The sequence below is a fragment of the Nesoenas mayeri genome (genome assembly GCF_963082525.1).
Source record: "Nesoenas mayeri genome assembly, chromosome: 9".
Taxonomy (NCBI): domain Eukaryota; kingdom Metazoa; phylum Chordata; class Aves; order Columbiformes; family Columbidae; genus Nesoenas; species Nesoenas mayeri.
In genome coordinates, this window is record NC_137557.1 from 16,027,458 (window position 1) to 16,044,286 (window position 16,829).

Sequence of the window (16,829 nt, forward strand, 5' to 3'; positions counted from 1 at the left end):
TTTTAAAAGCAAAGGAGTTGCTGTGTCACTTCAGGGAGGAAGAAATGTATACTCATAAATTACTGCTTTATTTGAATTTACTTTTGATGTGTTCATATTGTATTCAAATATGAATGTCGGCTTGTAATTCTTTTTTCTTTCATTTCAGATTTGGCTGGAACCTATGAAACCTGTTATTAAACAAGTACGGAGTAAGTACCTTTAAAAAAGGAAGTTTTCCTTCATTTGCATCTGCTTTTATGTGGGTTGCTTTCACAATTATGACTTGATTTACTGGTTATGCTTCCCTGAAAATGGTACTTGCTGGGGGTGATGGCGGTTCCTGTTGGGGCATGCAGACCTGACGTTTTTAATGTGTAATATGTGGTGGGTAGAATGGAAACGCGCTGAAGCCGTGAATCTCTGTGATAAATATCTAGACAGGTTGGCTCAGCTGGTGTCGAGTTGAAGTGAAACATGACGTGCTGGTTGTGAGCTTTTGTAAGTTGTGTTGTCTGGTGATGGAAAGAAAAAGGAATGTTCTGATTTATTGCGCCGGTTGCGTCTCAGAGCTTCTGCTCTGCGGCCAGGAGAATATTGCAATAGCGACACTATCTTTGCTTTGTGCTACTCTAAAAGCAACGTGAGAGGCACTCGAAAGGTTAAAAATAATTGAAGAATACAGTATGGTAGTTCTTCCGACACTGAAAGATTAGATCAAACCCTTTTTTTTAACCTTTAGAATTAATTTAATCCGTTTGCTTATTTATTTTCCTGAGTGCAAAGGCTTTGTGAAAAAACAAGATCCACAAGGGTGTGGTGGATTCCTGGTCCTCTCAAAATCTTTCTTGAAAAATGTTGACAATTAGTACTGGGAGGTAGTTTTTAGTTACTCTTCTGCCTGAAAGTGATTTCCAGAAAATTAGAAATCACCAACTCTAGTGAGATTTGTTTAAGGTCATGGTTTTAACCTTTACCAACATTGGGTTTTAAGCAGAAGAGCCAAACCAGCTGTAAAAGGCGGCTTCCTCAGAAGGCTTTGTCATGCTTTCAATTCCCCCCCTACCCGCCAGAATATTGTTGAGTGCCATTATTTTTTACATTCCATGTAGTTTGGTCTTTTCCCAGTGTTCCTGGCTGGAAGGAGTTGTATCTTAGTCACAAGATCTGGTGGAGCACAGGTGCTCCTTGGTTGCTCCTTTTGTATCCTCTTCTGTAGCGGATCCATTGGGGAGATTTGCCCTTAGGCCACGTGTTCCCCGCTGGTGCTTATGTTGTTCTAAAATGGTTTAAAACCATGAGACTCTGCTAAGATTTATGGCTCTTCTGTTGTTGAATCTGGCACTGACATGATTGCTCAGGATTGTCTTCCTGAGAACTCCTGAACAGTTCTGCTGAATCCACAGCCTGCAGAGGGAAATTAACGTTACCATTTGACAATGTGCACATTAAGAACTAAGGGACCTTTTCCAATATTTGCGCTTTCAGAAGTTTTGCTGAGGTTCTTTTTTGTTGTTTTCTCGGTCGGTTTGCTTTTTCAGAACGGAATGATTTTGCAGTTCACCTTGTAACTTTTGGTATCATGTGCTTTGAAGAACCACAGCCCAGACCTGGTACTTTGTGTTGATGACTCTTCATGTTTAATGCAGTTCTGAGTCCAAAGACAAAAGCTCTAAATTATTAACGTTTACTTCAAATTAGTCTTGGCCAATGACCTCTTTGGAGATGTGAAGAACGTTGTGTTGTATGAGACAGATTTTATTTTTGATTCATTTCAAATGAACACAGTCAGTTTTACTGCTGAACATCTCCGGAGGCCGAGGGGTTCAGATCCAAATGCTTGACTACCTGATAGGCGTACAATATCGGGTTGGCATGTGGGTACCTTCTCGGGGGTGTTGCCAGTTTATATAGTGCTATGTTCACCATACCTGCATGGGTAATTTTGCCTGATGTTTTTGGCGGTGTTCATGGTTTTGCTCAGATTTGGTTTCTTACAATGTATTCTGTAGCTTCGTTCAGACTGGCTCAGTGTTTCTTCTCCTAATTCTAATGGGACTTACAGAGGAAAGGCAAGATTAAAAAAAAAAAAAAAAAAAAAAGAGGAGGAGTTGTGCTGCAGAAGCAAATATGCAGTATTATGTACAAATATGCAGCGTTATGTATTTAGTTGGTAGTTGGTAATATTCATTGTCATTTGCTGTAAGCGATGCTCAGAACACTGCCCAGAATGCTCTGGCAGCAATACTTTCCTATTGATGGGCAAGAGTAACGCACAGATCTGTTCATAACCTTGTGGAACTCCCCAAAGGCTCTGAGTATTTTCAGAAATTTGACGTAAAGTTGTTGTTTTATTGGTGGTATTTTCCTGCCCCCCCTCTCCCCCCCCCCGGAGTAATTAAAACTATTTATTTTCCCCAATTGGTACATCTCAGGAACTATAGAATCACACAGTATCACAGTATGTTTGGGATTGGAAGGGACTTCAAAAGATCATCCAGTCCAATCCCCCTGCTGGAGCAGGAACGCCTAGGTGAGGTCGCACAGGAACATGTCCAGGTGGGTTTTAAATGTCTCCGGAGAAGGAGACTCCACAGCCCCCCTGGGCAGCCTGTTCCAGTGTCTGTCACCCTCACTGAGAAGTTTTTTCTCAAATTCAAGTGGAACCTCTTGAATTGCCCCTTGTCCTATCATTGTTTGCCACCGAGAAGAGCCTGGCTCCATCCTCATGGCACTCACCCTTTATATATTTATAAACATTAATAAGGTCACCCCTCAGTCTCCTCTTCTCCAAACTAAAGAGACCCAGCTCCCTCAGCCTTTCCTCATAAGGGAGATGCTCCACTCCATTAATTATCTTCGTTGCCCTGCACTGGACTCTCTCCAGCAGTTCCCTGTCCTTCTGGAAGTGCGGGGCCACAACTGGACACAATATTCCAGATGTGGTCTCCCCAGGGCGGAGTAGAGGGGAAGAAGGACCTCTCTTGATCTACTAACCACCCCCCTTGTAATACACCCCAGGTACCATTGGCCTTCCTGGCCACAAGGGCCCAGTGCTGGCTCATGGTCATCCTGTTGTCCACCAGGACCCCCAGGTCCCTTTCCCCTACACTGCTTTCCAATATGTAATTTCCCAGCCTATACTGGAACCTGGGGTTGTTCCTGCCCAGATGCAGGACTCTACGCTTGCCCTTGTTAAATTTCATCAGGTTATTCCCCGCCCAACCCTCCAGCCTGTCCAGGTCTCTGATGACAGCACAGCCTTCTGGCGTGTCAGCCACTCATCCCAGCTTAGTGTCATCAGCAAACTTGCTGATAGTATGCTCTATTCCCTCGTCCAAATCGTTAATGAATATATTGAATAATATTGGCCTCAGTACTGACCCCTGAGGCACTCCACTAGATACTGGCCTCCAACTAGACTCCGCACCATTGACTACCACTCTCTGGCTTCTCTCCTTAAGCCAGTTTGCAACCCACCTCACTACTCTATTGTCTAGACCACATCTCCTCAACTTAGCTGTGAGGATGCTGTGGGAGACTGTGTCAAAGGCTTTACTGAAGTCAAGGTAGACCACATCCACCGCTCTGCCATCATCCTTAGTATGGTTTTAGTCTCTGCCAAATGCGAGCTTTGTGTATCGTTATAAGGTGTTATTTCCAGCTCCTTTCATTTTCGGATGTGGCACTGTCATTTGGGTGAGGATTTGGGGATTGTGTTCACCAAAGCTGTGGTAATTCTGGGCTCAGAGGCTAGGAGCTGCTCCTCTTGCTGCTGTGTGAGCATTAGTTCTCCAGCTACTTGGCAGGAAGCAGAGTTTGTTATTCCCCTGTTAGCAAATAAGAGCGTGAGTGAGTGGAGGAATGTTTGGGGTGTGGGAATCGGCTATTCCGGCCAGAAGAAACCAGTGTGCTTTGGGATGGGCAGGGTTAAACTGGACTTTGTCAAGCTGTAAGAGATCTTGGAGCTTAAAATAAATTAAACCAGGCTGGTTAGTGCGCTTACCAACACGCTCAAACAAATTTGATTATTATTTTTGTTTTAATTTGGCTAGGCTTGCTTTGGAACTGCAGCAGCTGGTGGAATCCCAGGGCAGGCAGGGCTGGAAGGCGTCAGCTGTGGTTTTTACTAGAGGCCAGCAGGGCTGGCCTTGAAGTTCGCTCGGGTCATGAAATCCATGGCCAGTGATGTAGCAAGAAGCAGGGCTGCAGTTTTTCCTCTTCCCACTTCTTCCCCTGTCTTTTAGAGGGAGTCCGTCTTTCCAGGGTTTGTCCTGCCTTGTCCAGCTCTGCACACTCCAGGCGGCCTGTCCTTGCTCCTGGGGACAGGTCCGGGTCCCTGGCAGGTGGCTGGAGATGCCATGAGTGGGGCTGTGGGATGAGCAGCTCCTGTCCCAGGGGGTCTGCAAAGGGAGCTCAGCTGGCTCTGGAAGCAAAGGTGGGTCAGTGCTCTGCCTGCCAAACACGCGGCTGTTCCTGCTTGGAGCCGGGAAAACCCAGCGGCAGAGCGGTGCTGCCCAGTCGTGGCGATGGTGGTGCCCTGTCACATCCCTCTGAAAACCCTGCTGACATGGCTTTGTGGGTGTCACAGAATGTCAGGGACCGGAAGGGACCTCGAAAGCTCATCCAGTTCAATCCCCCCATGGAGCAGGAACACCCAGATGAGGTTACACAGGAAGGTGTCCAGGCGGGTTGGAATGTCTGCACAGAAGGAGACTCCACAACCTCCCTGGGCAGCCTGGGCCAGGCTCTGCCACCCTCACCCCCAACAAGTTGCTTCTCATGTTTAAGTGGAATCTCCTGTGTTCCAGTTTGCACCAACTGCCCCTTGTCCTGTCACTGGTTGTCACCCAGAAGAGCCTGGCTCCATCCTCCTGACACTCCCCCTTTCCATATTGATCCCCAGGAATGAGTCCCCCCTCAGTGTCCTCTTGTCCAGCTCCAGAGCCCCAGCTCCCTCAGCCTTTCCTCACACGGGAGATGCTCTACTCCCTTCAGCATCTTGATGGCTCTCATTGAGGCAGCCAGAGTCATGACACTGAAACTGATAATGTGGTCCAGTCACAGTTGGGTTTTCTTGATATAAAACGTTACACGGAGCATTATGGACTATACCAAATAGTTACTAAAGCTTCTGTTTAGATTTAAATGTTGAATTTTTTTTCCCCGTTGTTGAGATTGACAAGAACAGCATTAAGAAGGGGATGAGATGGGTATTGGCAGGCATGCCAGGACCAGGCCGCAGATTCACTTGTGTTCAGAGGAACTGAACAGCCCTGTCTGCTGTGTCTCCGTTGACATGGGCTATCTGTACCCCACGAGCCCTGCTGTAGGTAGCCAGCAAGCTGAAAGCTGGCCAGACTTTGTGTGCACTGTATTGCTCTGCGTGTTGGAAAACGTAATCTGCACTTGCTGATGAAGAACAAGAGTTTGTTGTGAAATGACTAAATGTTTTTTACAGGACCAAAGACTACAATGCTTCGTCTAGCGGTCAAGTTTTTCCCTCCAGACCCGGGTCAGCTGCAAGAGGAATATACCAGGTAAAGTCTTGTTTTGAAGATTTGGATTTGCATGACCTACTGAAACAATAGGAAGGTAAGAATAGGAGGACATGGGTTCTGTTTCCAAACCAAACTGACATTGAAGATGAGCAAAAAAGCACTTCTCATTAGTGTCACAGTTTTGGAAGACACACGTCGGCAGATGAATGTTATTGGAAAACCTATTTTTCAAGGCAGAAAACAGCGCAGGTTAGGGGTTGCCAGACATCACAGTGCCAAGAGACAGGCTAGAGAGGAAATACTCAAATTTATAAACAGTAACTAGATAAAATAACCAGTACATACTTTGTAAATGATTGATCGTTTAAAATTCCTAAGTCCACACTTGTAAGTGTTCTCCGCCTGGCTTTGCTGTGCACATTTTTCACCGGTGCTCCCCATGGGTCGCTTTGGCCAGTCACTCGCTGATCATTAGTAAGTCAAGCAGACACTTGCTGGCACCTGCGAACGTGCTTTGAAGTCTGTGCCTCTAACAGGCACATTCCCTGGGATTTTAGTGTTTGAAGAGCTCATTTAATGCGTTTCCTCTTTTAAATGGAAATCCTTGGAGACATGTGCAGCGTTCCTTATTTCACAGTAAACCAGCAGAACTGCTGTGATGAGATGCAATTGTCTCTTGTAATGATGAATACTTTCTGAGTGTTTCCTTTGCTCCCCATTTTCCTATGTTAATTGCAGGCTTTTGTCGGAATTTCATTAGGAATGCATCTTTTTGGAGCAAGAACTGTATTTTTGCCTATTTATGGAGTATTTATTGTGGAATTCTGGTCTGCACTTAGAGCGTCTTGGTATTTCATAATGCTATTAATGATATGTACACTTTATTGTGACTATATTGAAGAAATCAAAGTAGCTCAGTCAGATATGCAGAAAACAGAGCATACTTTGTACAAGTTTTTAATGCATACTTTCAGTACTTCAAAAAACCCCCCACACATTCAAAATGTATACCTTTTATTATCTTTTTGCCTCAAGAATATGATACATAATGTTTTAAAATCAATTATTCTTTTAGAAAAAGTTACTGTGTCTTTCAGGGTGTAATTTCATAATGAATATTAATCAGTCTCTCAGTTCAAAGGTTTATAGTAATGAGCTGCCTATTTACTGGAGTCCATATTACACCGTCTTTCAAGTTAAAAGGAAATCACAAAAGACTTGCCAGCATTACTTTCATAGAAATAGATTAAGTTTGGGTTAGGTTGGTCCTTTCAAGGTTGGTGCTTTCAAGGCTGCCATGTTTTTCCTTCTACCCTTGTATGTTTTGCAGGCAGCTTATTATACAAAACTGTTAGATAGAAATCTATTCCTCTTTAACAACTGATTGGAAAATACTTTAGTTAAATGAGTATAGCAGTATAAGAAAGCAAATTGAATTTCTTACTGTCTTTGTAGGCTGCTAGCATAGTCCTGGAAAATACAACCACTGCATAAACAGAGTGCTAGCAGAAATGCTCGTTATTTTTCTTAACAAGATATTAGAACCAGCAATGTTCCTCTGTCTTTTCTCTAATATAATAAAACCACTTGAAGTATTCAGTACGTTTCTTTCCAGCTGAAAATGACAGCTGCTCTTACTTCCCAAATCCGGCTGTTCAGTGTGGTTTTCCTTCTGCCCGTGTTCCTGTGTGTTCATTTGTACCGATAAAACTGCACTGCAATAGTCACGGGCTGTTTGGTTTGATTTGACTGCTGTTGGTAGCCAGGCTTCTGTGTTACCATGTTTGGAGAGGGGAAGAGCAAGGAGATGCTGGTTTTATACAATCCTGCTTTCAGAAAGCCCTTGTCTCACTGTTTGCTCTGGTGCCGAGGTGGTGTTTTTAACTCCAAGCTGTGGCTCGCTCTCAGGTACCTGTTTGCGTTGCAAATCAAGAGGGACCTGGCGGAGGAACGTCTGACCTGCAGTGACAACACGGCCGCCCTGCTGGTCTCGCACCTCCTGCAGTGTGAGTATCGCGCCTGCGGGAGCCGAGAGCGTTTTCCATCCTGCAGTATTTCCCTCTGTGTGTGCAGTGAACCCCTTGTTTTTGAACACTGCGATTATCCCCAGGGCTAGCTGTGGGGCAGAACAGCTGGTGCATACGGATGGGATAACTTTGGCTTCATGGACGCTGTAGAAAACCAAACCCCCTGCGTGCTGTCTGTGAACCAGCTCACCAGCACTCCCTGGCCTGCTCCCTTCTGCCTCCTGGCTTCCCTACCTTGGTTTCACAATTTCCCCGTGGCTGGCGGGACATCAGTGTATAGAGACTGGGCTGAAATAAAACTAGTAACACGCCAGAACAAGTCCAGCAGTGGGGCTGTTCCTCCTTGGAAATGGGAAGCAATTGCTTTGGAAGTTCTCCATGTTGCTGCTTGTTCAGTCTGTATGTGCCTGGAGGCCTAAAAATGTGGCCTTGAAGATGAGCAGCTTGAAATCCTGGAATGTGTTCAGACACTGAATCAGCTGGAGCAGCAGCCACATTATGAGAGTGGTTACAGATCTGTAACCTGAGCTACAGAAAGGGGGTTTTGTGCCTCCCCACTGGCCTGGAACAAAAACCGTTAAATGATATCTCTTCACACGTGCACTGCTAAATAGTTCTTAGTTATGTAATTCTGCATTGTAATATAATAATACAATTAGTTATGGTGATTTTATTGGAAGAGCGAAGCCATCTTGTGCGTGATGTCGGTGAGTGACACAATTAACATTTGCTTGTGGTTTCCAGCAGTGCCGTGCAGAGCTGGTGAGCGAATCTCAGCATCTCCCCTCGCTTAACTTGCTTCTGTTCTCCTAGAAAATCAGAAACGAGAAAGAATATGATTATTTTTAACATAAACGATATTACAAAAGTATCTTTCAGGTTTTTTTCCTTGTCATTTCATATGCTGGCGTGATTTTAAACTCTTTTTAAGAACAGCTGCCCTGGATGAGATGATTAGTTAGATGTTTAGTTGCCCTTGATGAGCTTTGCTTCCAGGTATTTGTCCAGTTGTTGAATTTGCTTATATTTTTGGCAACCTTCCATGAAAATGAGCTTTACAGCTTAGTTTTGGGGAATTTTGTAGGGTGACATCTACCCTTTTGTCTTTTTAAAACTTTTTGTATTTTAATTTAATATTGTAACTTCATAGTTTATTATCAGAAAAAGTAAATAATTTTTAAAGTGTATTTATTCACATATGTATGTAATTTTTACATATGTCTGCATAGGTTCTGCCTGCCTCATGCTTTTCTTTTCCAAGCCAAAGTCTGCTGGTCGCTTTGTGTCTTATCACATGAAGCTGTTCCACACTTGGAATTAATGCTTTTTTCTTCTGTAAATCTCTTCCTAAATCCACAGCATCATTTCTGAAAGGCATCAATATGTGAAGGAGACACCAGAGGCTCTGAGGGGATTATAGTCACATAACACTCCTTTCTTGTTTTGCTATGTATTTATTTTTGACAGTTCCTAAAATGTCAATTCCCCTCTTCCCACGTAGGCTTGTCCATAACTATTTTACGTATATTTGCAAAAATTAAACTGAAATATACTGGTTTGGTATGAGGTATTTGTAAGAAAGGAATATTTATAACTAGTCCTACATTTATACTGTCCTAAAATGAGATTCAGCCCTTTGAAGGCAATCACGAGGGTGATGTGCCCCCTTGAAAATGAGTTTGACACCCTGGATGAGGCCACCTCATGGGCCTGCTGCACAAGTCTTGTATCTTAGACTGTAAAGACTGCATTTTCCAAATGGTGTTCCAATAGTGCTATAATCCCCAGGAAGTCTGCTTGGAATAAACATGAGTATTTTGTAAAATGAAGCCGGATACAAAGCGTAATGCACCAATTTGAAGCACTTAAAGGAAAACGCATTCTGGCGCTTGGGGTCTCTGTAATTCCTTACCAAGTATTTTCTGTCATTTTCCTTTGGTTCTTCCTATTCTAACGTTGTTTTCTTTTCTGTAATAGCTGAAATAGGGGATTTTGATGAATCAGAGGATCGAGAACACCTTAAAACAAACCAGTATTTGCCAAACCAGGAAAGAATTGAAGGAAAGATTCTGGAGTTCCACAGGAAGCATGTGTAAGTGAGGATGAATGTACACCCCTAACGTTTACTCCTGGGAGCAGATGGACTCACTCGGTAGAGCTTGACCACGCTGTGCAATGGCATGATGTGAAGATTGTATAAGTTAAACACCGTTTATATCTAACAAGCAAAGTTGGATGCAGCAGTAGTTACATGGTTAAGCCAGAATTATTGGGCAATAGTTTTTCTCCAGTGATTTTTCAGTGCACCTTAAATAATGGGCCAGAGAAAGCTACTATGAGCTTATAATAGTGGTTTTAAGCAAAATCATTCTTCAGAATTTCCAGTCTACCAAGTTTAAGTTCAGCTTGCCATCAAATGCATAGGTCTTGCTTTTGTCTAAATAATTATAGATCAGTTGCATTGTACTCATTCTGTACTCGTTAAGCATAAAGGAGATGGGGAAGGGTGGAGGGAGTGGGGGAGAAGTCACTTTCATCAGAATCAGATCATTTTTTAAATCAGTAAAGTTTATTAGGGACAAAGAAACTATTTTCCACAAAAATAAAATTAATTGCAGTACACAGTCAGGAAGTCCAGAAACAAAAACTTCATTGTTTGAAATGCTTGCTTCTGTCCATTTGATGTACAGGGAGGTTGTGTGTTTTACAGTCTAATGTGTCTGCTCTTAAAATGTGAAGATCTACCCTGCATGCACTGTAAAATCACAGAATCATTTTGGTTGGAAAAGCCGCTCAAGCTCATCGAGTCCAACCATAACCCACCCCTGGCACTGCCCCATGTCCCTGAGAACCTCATCTCCATTTGTCCAACCCTCCAGGGATGGTGACTCCAGCACTGCCCTGGGCAGCCTGTTCCAATGCCCCACAGCCCTTTGGGGAAGAAATTGTTCCCCACATCCAACCTCAACCTCCCCAGGCACAACTTGAGGCCGTTTCCTCTGCTCCTGGCGCTTGTTCCTGGGGAGCAGAGCCCGACCCCCCTGGCTCCAAGCTCCTTTCAGGCAGGTCAGAGATCAGAAGGTCTCCCCTCAGCTCCTGTTCTCCAGCTGAACCCCCCAGGTCCCTCAGCCGCTCCCATCACACTTGTGCTCCAGCCCCTCACCAGCTCCGTTCCCTTCTCTCCACTCGCTCCAGCACCTCAAGATCTTTCTTGGCATGAGGGGCCCAGAACTGCCCCCAGGATTGGCGGTTTGTCCTCCCCAGGTCCCAGCACAGGGACGGTCACTGCCCTGGGGCTGCTGGCCACACCAGTGCTGGTACCAGCCAGGATGCTGGTGGCCTCTTGGCCACCTGGGCACACGCTGGCTCATGTTCAGCCACTGTCACCAACACTCCCAGGTCCTTTTCCTTTCCAGCCGCTCCTCCCCAGCCTGCAGCGTTCATGGGGTTGTTGTGACCCAGGTGCAGGACCCAGCACTTGTCCTTGTTGAACCTCAGATGATTGACCTCAGCCCATTGATCCAGCCGGTCCAGATCCCTCTGTATGGCCTTCATACCCTCCAGCAGATCAACACTCCAGTCCAACTTGGTGTCCTCTAAACTTACTGAAGTTGCACTTGGTTCCCTTGTCTAGATCCTAGTTAGCCAGGGTTGCTGATACACAATTGAAAGTGGCTTGGTGAGCACCTCCAGCAGGTCCCTCAGTACCTGTGGCTGGATCCCATCCGGCCCCATAGACTTGTGTCTCGGTGGTGTAGCAGGTTTTTTGGTAAGTAAAAAGATTTGGAGTAGATTCAACATGGTGGTTGTAAAGGAGAAGCCAACCTACAGGGAGGATCTGTCATGACCAAAACACTGCTCGGAAGATCAGGGTTTGCAGTGCATGATCTGCATTTGCCCTGACTTTGTTCTTTTAGGCTTGTAAGCACACCGTACTAATATCCCTGCGAAATTTCAGTGTGCTACCTGCCATCACGGTCCTAACCTCATGTGTGCAGTTCAGAGCTGATGTCTTAAACCAGGAGAAGCTGTTTGATAAAATGGTGCTAAAGGTTTGATTTCACCTGATAGGTCTGTCTTTTCTGTAATTTTTGAGACCTCGAGTGTTAGAATTTAGTAACTTAGAGTGCTTTTATTAGTTGGAAATATCCACACATACATTATATTAAGCATGGTTATGTGTTGTAATGCAAATACTATATTAGAAGTTTAACTTTTCCTTTTGCTCTGTGTGGGGACTTGGGGATCGTTGCTGACTGACTTTAAGACAGAATGGAGATTTTTCAAGGCGGCATCTGTGTTTAAGGCATGTATTTTCTAATAATACATATCCTTCTGTATTAGAAAAATCAGTTCCAGAGCATTTAAATAATTAACTGTGTGCTTTTTATGGTCACTCTTTTTTATTAGTACTGAAATTATTGATAGTGATGGAGTTGCGGCTTTGTTGATTCTTAATGAAATCAGATGTTTTTTCTGATTTTGAACCTTTGAGGTGCGTGTGGAAATGATGAAGGAACATATTAAATGCTGTTTTGAAGTAATTTGAGGTAATTTTGAAGAAGATTAATATGTTTGCTAGGATTCTTCACCTTGGGAGAATGTAGTAATGTAGAATGTAATTGCTCAGAAGTATTTCATCGTTTTTCTCATGTCAGAAGAAAAGTACTGAAACAATTAGGCAGTAACTTCAAAGAAAATGAAAGGAATAGGGGGAACGTCCTTTTCATACAACTCGTAACAACATTGTGAAACTTCAGTGCTGCAAGACGCTGAGCAGTCTAAAGCTACAGATGGCTTCAGGAAAGGATTTGATGGTACCATACAGTAGAGGCTGATGGCTTCCAAACTGGAGATTTCTTTCGAACGTGAGATGTGTGATGTTGTAGTTGTGAGATACGTCCATCCAGACCCTGCACAGAACAGCCCGTCGTTAACCTCGTGCCTGGATCCCTCTGAGTGGCTTCTGCTCGCGGGGAATTTTCTGGGTTTACTTTGCTTGATGGGAAGGTCGTGACTGACTTCCCAGTGAGTCAGGGACTGCTCATTTTATTAATTAGGCTTGAACTTTTTTCAGACAAGTTACTTCTAATCATTCTTTACAGTAAAGGAAGTTTGTATTTTTGCCTGCCAGGAAGAATTCAGAGGAAGATTAACAGGAAAAGATTCCTTACTTCATAAGTATACTTTTCATTAGTTGAATAAGAACTGCATCTAATAGAACCATTTTATTAAAATGATGGCAAATCCTATTTTAAAACAATGTTCTAGAACTGTACGTTCAAACCACGGTAAGATGCAAGGCCAAGGCACGTGGTTAGAAAAGATTCCAGGTGAAGGTTAGTGATACCCGAGCACCTTGGACATGTGCTCTAAATCTCCCTGTGCCTTTGGAAAAACTGTTGTTAAAGGACGTGTTGTTTTGGAAGCGCTGCAATCCTAAAACCAGCTGTGACTTCCTTCTCCCTTCCCAGTCCCTCCCTGTTCTGTTTGCAGTGGGAGTTGTGACGGTGCTGCGTTTTTGCAGAGTTCAGACACATTTTTCCTTGTTTCAGTTCCAAAGAGCAGGCGGGAGCACGGACCGTGGGCCCTGTCTCCTTCCCAGCGATGCACAGTGCAGTTCAATGGACTAAATGCTTCTCTCTCCCATCATCCTTCTTCGTCATATTTTTATTTTTGTGGTTTATTTTCATTTTTTTATTTCCTTAGCGGACCTTACTATTCCCTTGCTTACCTGTGGCAGGCTGATGCTATGGTTTCTTCACTGATGATTGCTTTTGACAGAGCCGTCTAAAAGCAGAGCCTGCAGGAGAATCCCGTTTCTGGAGGACGGCTCAGCTTGAGTGCCCTTACTCAGAGGCCAGTTTGCAGGGTGTTTCTGTGTCATATCAGCTATTCAGAAAGATGTATCATCATTTCCTTGTTCAGGTTGCAGTGTTTCCTCTTTTTTTGTGTGTGTACATGTACATAATTTGAGAAAGAAACAGAATCTTTGATATATGTATATTTATGTTTACTTTTATGCCTTGTGTCCTTTCACAACTTGTGAGCCTACTTGTCAGTGATTTAAGTTCTTTTTGCAAATAGACTGTTCATAAATTGTGTTTAAATTAGAAAAACTGTAACTTTAGGTTGCTACGTAGTCTAAACAATTTCTACCCATGCAGCGTCTTGATATGTCATCTTTAAAATTCTATATGAATCGCTGCTTTTAAATGCTCTGTAAATCAGCTAGCATTTAACAGTGTTTATTTTGAATCGATCACCCCGATTGCCACATGAATATTGTAACACGCTGCCAGTATTTGTCTAGATGGATGTGCATAAGGAACCTTTGCACTAAAGCCTGTTGTACTGACAGCAGCTTCTACCAGAGAATACTTGTAATAGATAGTGTGTTGTCCATTGACCTGGTGAAGACTAAGTAGATTTATCTGCTTAGTGGCTGAACAAAATTAGAGCAGATTGTTTTCAGGCCGGTGTGTGCGGCTTAGTCTGCAGCAAATGTCTGAGGGACCGGCCAGCACATTGTGTGCATGAGAACTAGCGTCCGGTTATTGCTTCGGTTTGTTTTATTCATTCTGAGATGTGCTGTGCTTTGGGTCATACCTGACGGAACATAAAATAAGTCTCGGTGGTTCTGCATCAGTTACACCGGACTGTTCGTGAGGATTTTTCAGGACTGTGTAGCTCTGATTTCCTAGTTGCCATTTTATGCTGATTTTTGTTTCCCTTCCAGCCCTGATTCCCAACCTCCAGCAACCTCAGCATCCTTTTTAAAAGACAAAGCGCTGCTTTCATGCTTAAATGTGCTCTGCCCGGAGGAATTACAGCAGGAATTAGTGTGGGTGGGAGTTACACACAGTGCTCAGAGTGTGATGTGGGAAATGGTGGCCAAAATTAATATTGGTGATCTATGGTTTTTTTCTTGTATGTGTTTAATGAAGAGGGACCATGGTATTTTGATGCATTTAAGGAATCTATGGGTGAAGTATTAGTAGCACTTAAAGCCAGTATGAAAACACTTCTTCCAGCATTACTCATTTCACTAAGAGAAATTTGCTTCACCAGTTTAAGCTTTTAGACGTAACTAGAATATGTGTTGGTAACACTGGTAGAAATGCAACTACAAGACTCTTTATGTAGTTTGGCATTTCTTTTTCCATTTGAAATCAGATTTTTGTTCCTCTGTGTTTGTTCTTTACAATCCATTTATACATACCTGGTCGTATAATACTGACATTTGGGCATGGTTGGAATTATAGACTGAACTTATAAAGTCAGGAAGTCCCCTCAATCCTGCTTTCTCCAGATGGAAAAAAAAGATTTCCTGTTGTAGTGGCTTAGGTTGCTTTTTTTTCCCTCCAGAATGAATAAGGCAATAGAAACCTGTTGAAATCCTATCGTCAAATATATGTGTGTTCAGGCTTTACTTTCTCAGTGCGTTTTTGTGCCTGTGTGCGTTTCAGTCTAAGGAGCATTTTGCTAAGAATCAAAGCAGCGTTGTTTCTTCTACCAACTTCCACTTAAAAACGTTAGCATACTTAAAAAGTTTCCTAGTTGCGCTCTGAATTTTAGAGACAGCTCCTACATGCAGTTTATAGATATATTGTCCCCATTTCTGATAAATTCAAAAGAAGTAATCATCGACTTTAATATTATAAATTTATGTTTACAATAAATCTATATGGAGCAAAAAGGTTGTTTCATGTAGAGCACGGCTGCAGGTAGGTGGGAGGTGGTATGTTTAGGGAGCACGCCTGGCAAGGGGAGCAGGAGAACTTAGTACTGATGTTGTGGTTGGCACTGCACAGTACACCAAAATAGATCGTGCTACAAATAGCCTCTCCTCTGGTTTAATTAAATGAAATCAAATACAGATTTATGGAAGGAGGGCCATTCCTTGGAAAACAGGGTTTATAAAATTTGTCTTCGACCGTGTGTGTAGGAGTCTAATCTGGTGTCAGCACTAGTTGGTTGTAAATAGAATAATAATAAATTGTTGTCCTGTGTCTTCTTTATACCGTTACGTTTATCCCAGTGAACTTGTGCCTTGCGGGAGCAGTTCATTCAGTGCACTAGCGAGGTGGCTCATGCAACACTTGCTTGGAAGTCCCGTAATATCTATTATTTGTAACAGTTTGCAGTGGGGACGCGGGGGTCACTGTATATACAGCTCATGGGTCCGAGTACCCAGCATGTCCTGCGCTGCTCGTGTTTCCGTGCGGTCAGCACGGAGAAGGGGCTCCTGCCTCAGCCAGGCCTGCTGCACCATACTTAGGCCTAAAATTGGTGTTGTCTTGCAGTATGTTTTTAGTTCAGGCACTACCTGAAACAACAAACCTGTGTTTGTCTTAAGGACTTTTTTACTTTGCAGCATGATTGGGGCATGTTGAGAAGCAAGAACTCTCCTGCATTTTCTTGGAATGCCCTAAACTCCCCATCAGGATCCCCAAACTGACTCAGACAGATTTGACTTGTAGGGAAAAGCCCTCGTCAGTACAAGTACCAGTGCTTCAGTAGGTCATTTCAAGGCTTGTGAAATTACTTATTTCAGGGTGGTCTGTGTTTTGGGGTCATTGCATGTCTTGGTAGCCTGAGGTCCCTGCACTGCCCTGTGTGTCCTGGGCAGGGTCTATGGCCACCCCTGTTCTTGAGAGCCAGCCCAAACCTGCACTGTAATCCAAGGAACTCCCCCTCCTGGAGAAAAATGGGGGCGAGAAGATGCAGGAAAACAAGATGTCAGGTTCTTGTCTTCAGCAAACTTGTGAAGAAGTAGATGGAGGCTGAATCTGCGAGTGGTGTGTGCCAGAGTCTGTAACAGCCTCTGTATTTCTCACCCGGACTTTGTGCACGCTCCAAAAGGAGGTGCTCCGTGCGTGTACATCTTCTGCGTGGTTTCAGGGCCATTTAAACAGCAGATGATGCTTCCAAAAATGTGTTTGAAATCCTCCTCTGGATCCCGTGGCAAGGAGGAATCCATTGTGCCCGGCAGCACGGGGAATAATTGCGATGCGGTCCCGAAACCCACCCGAAGTGGGGCATTCTGGGCAGTGTTTGCTTTGTTTCTGTCGTGCTGACTGTGCAGCTCTTTCATCTCTTGCTTTCTATCTGGTTAATATTAATGTGTATACAAGCAAGCAGGAGAAGCATTGTGGATTGAATTCTGATTTGTTGAAATTTATTGTTTCGAAACTGGGAAAGTTCTGAACTAGCTGACATTTGTTTCAGTGCCTCTGTCTAGGGGATGCATTTTGGGTCTGTTATCTGCCCCTAACACAGAAGTTTTGATGTAATACTTGGGGTGAAACTGCCCAACTAA

The 16,829-nt window shown here is 43.7% G+C and overlaps 1 protein-coding gene across 2 annotated transcripts in view; it reads left to right on the forward strand.

The window, feature by feature from the left end:
* Positions 1–16,829, forward strand: part of FARP2 (FERM, ARH/RhoGEF and pleckstrin domain protein 2) — a gene marked incomplete at both ends in the record, with an annotated part of 70,826 nt that overhangs the window by 18,103 nt on the left and 35,894 nt on the right. For both annotated transcript variants that reach the window (XM_080349921.1, XM_080349922.1), the window contains 4 exons: positions 149–191; positions 5,441–5,519; positions 7,389–7,486; positions 9,485–9,599. In XM_080349921.1, the coding sequence (XP_080206047.1) occupies positions 149–191; positions 5,441–5,519; positions 7,389–7,486; positions 9,485–9,599 (335 nt within the window). The remainder of the gene's footprint in view (positions 1–148; positions 192–5,440; positions 5,520–7,388; positions 7,487–9,484; positions 9,600–16,829) is intronic.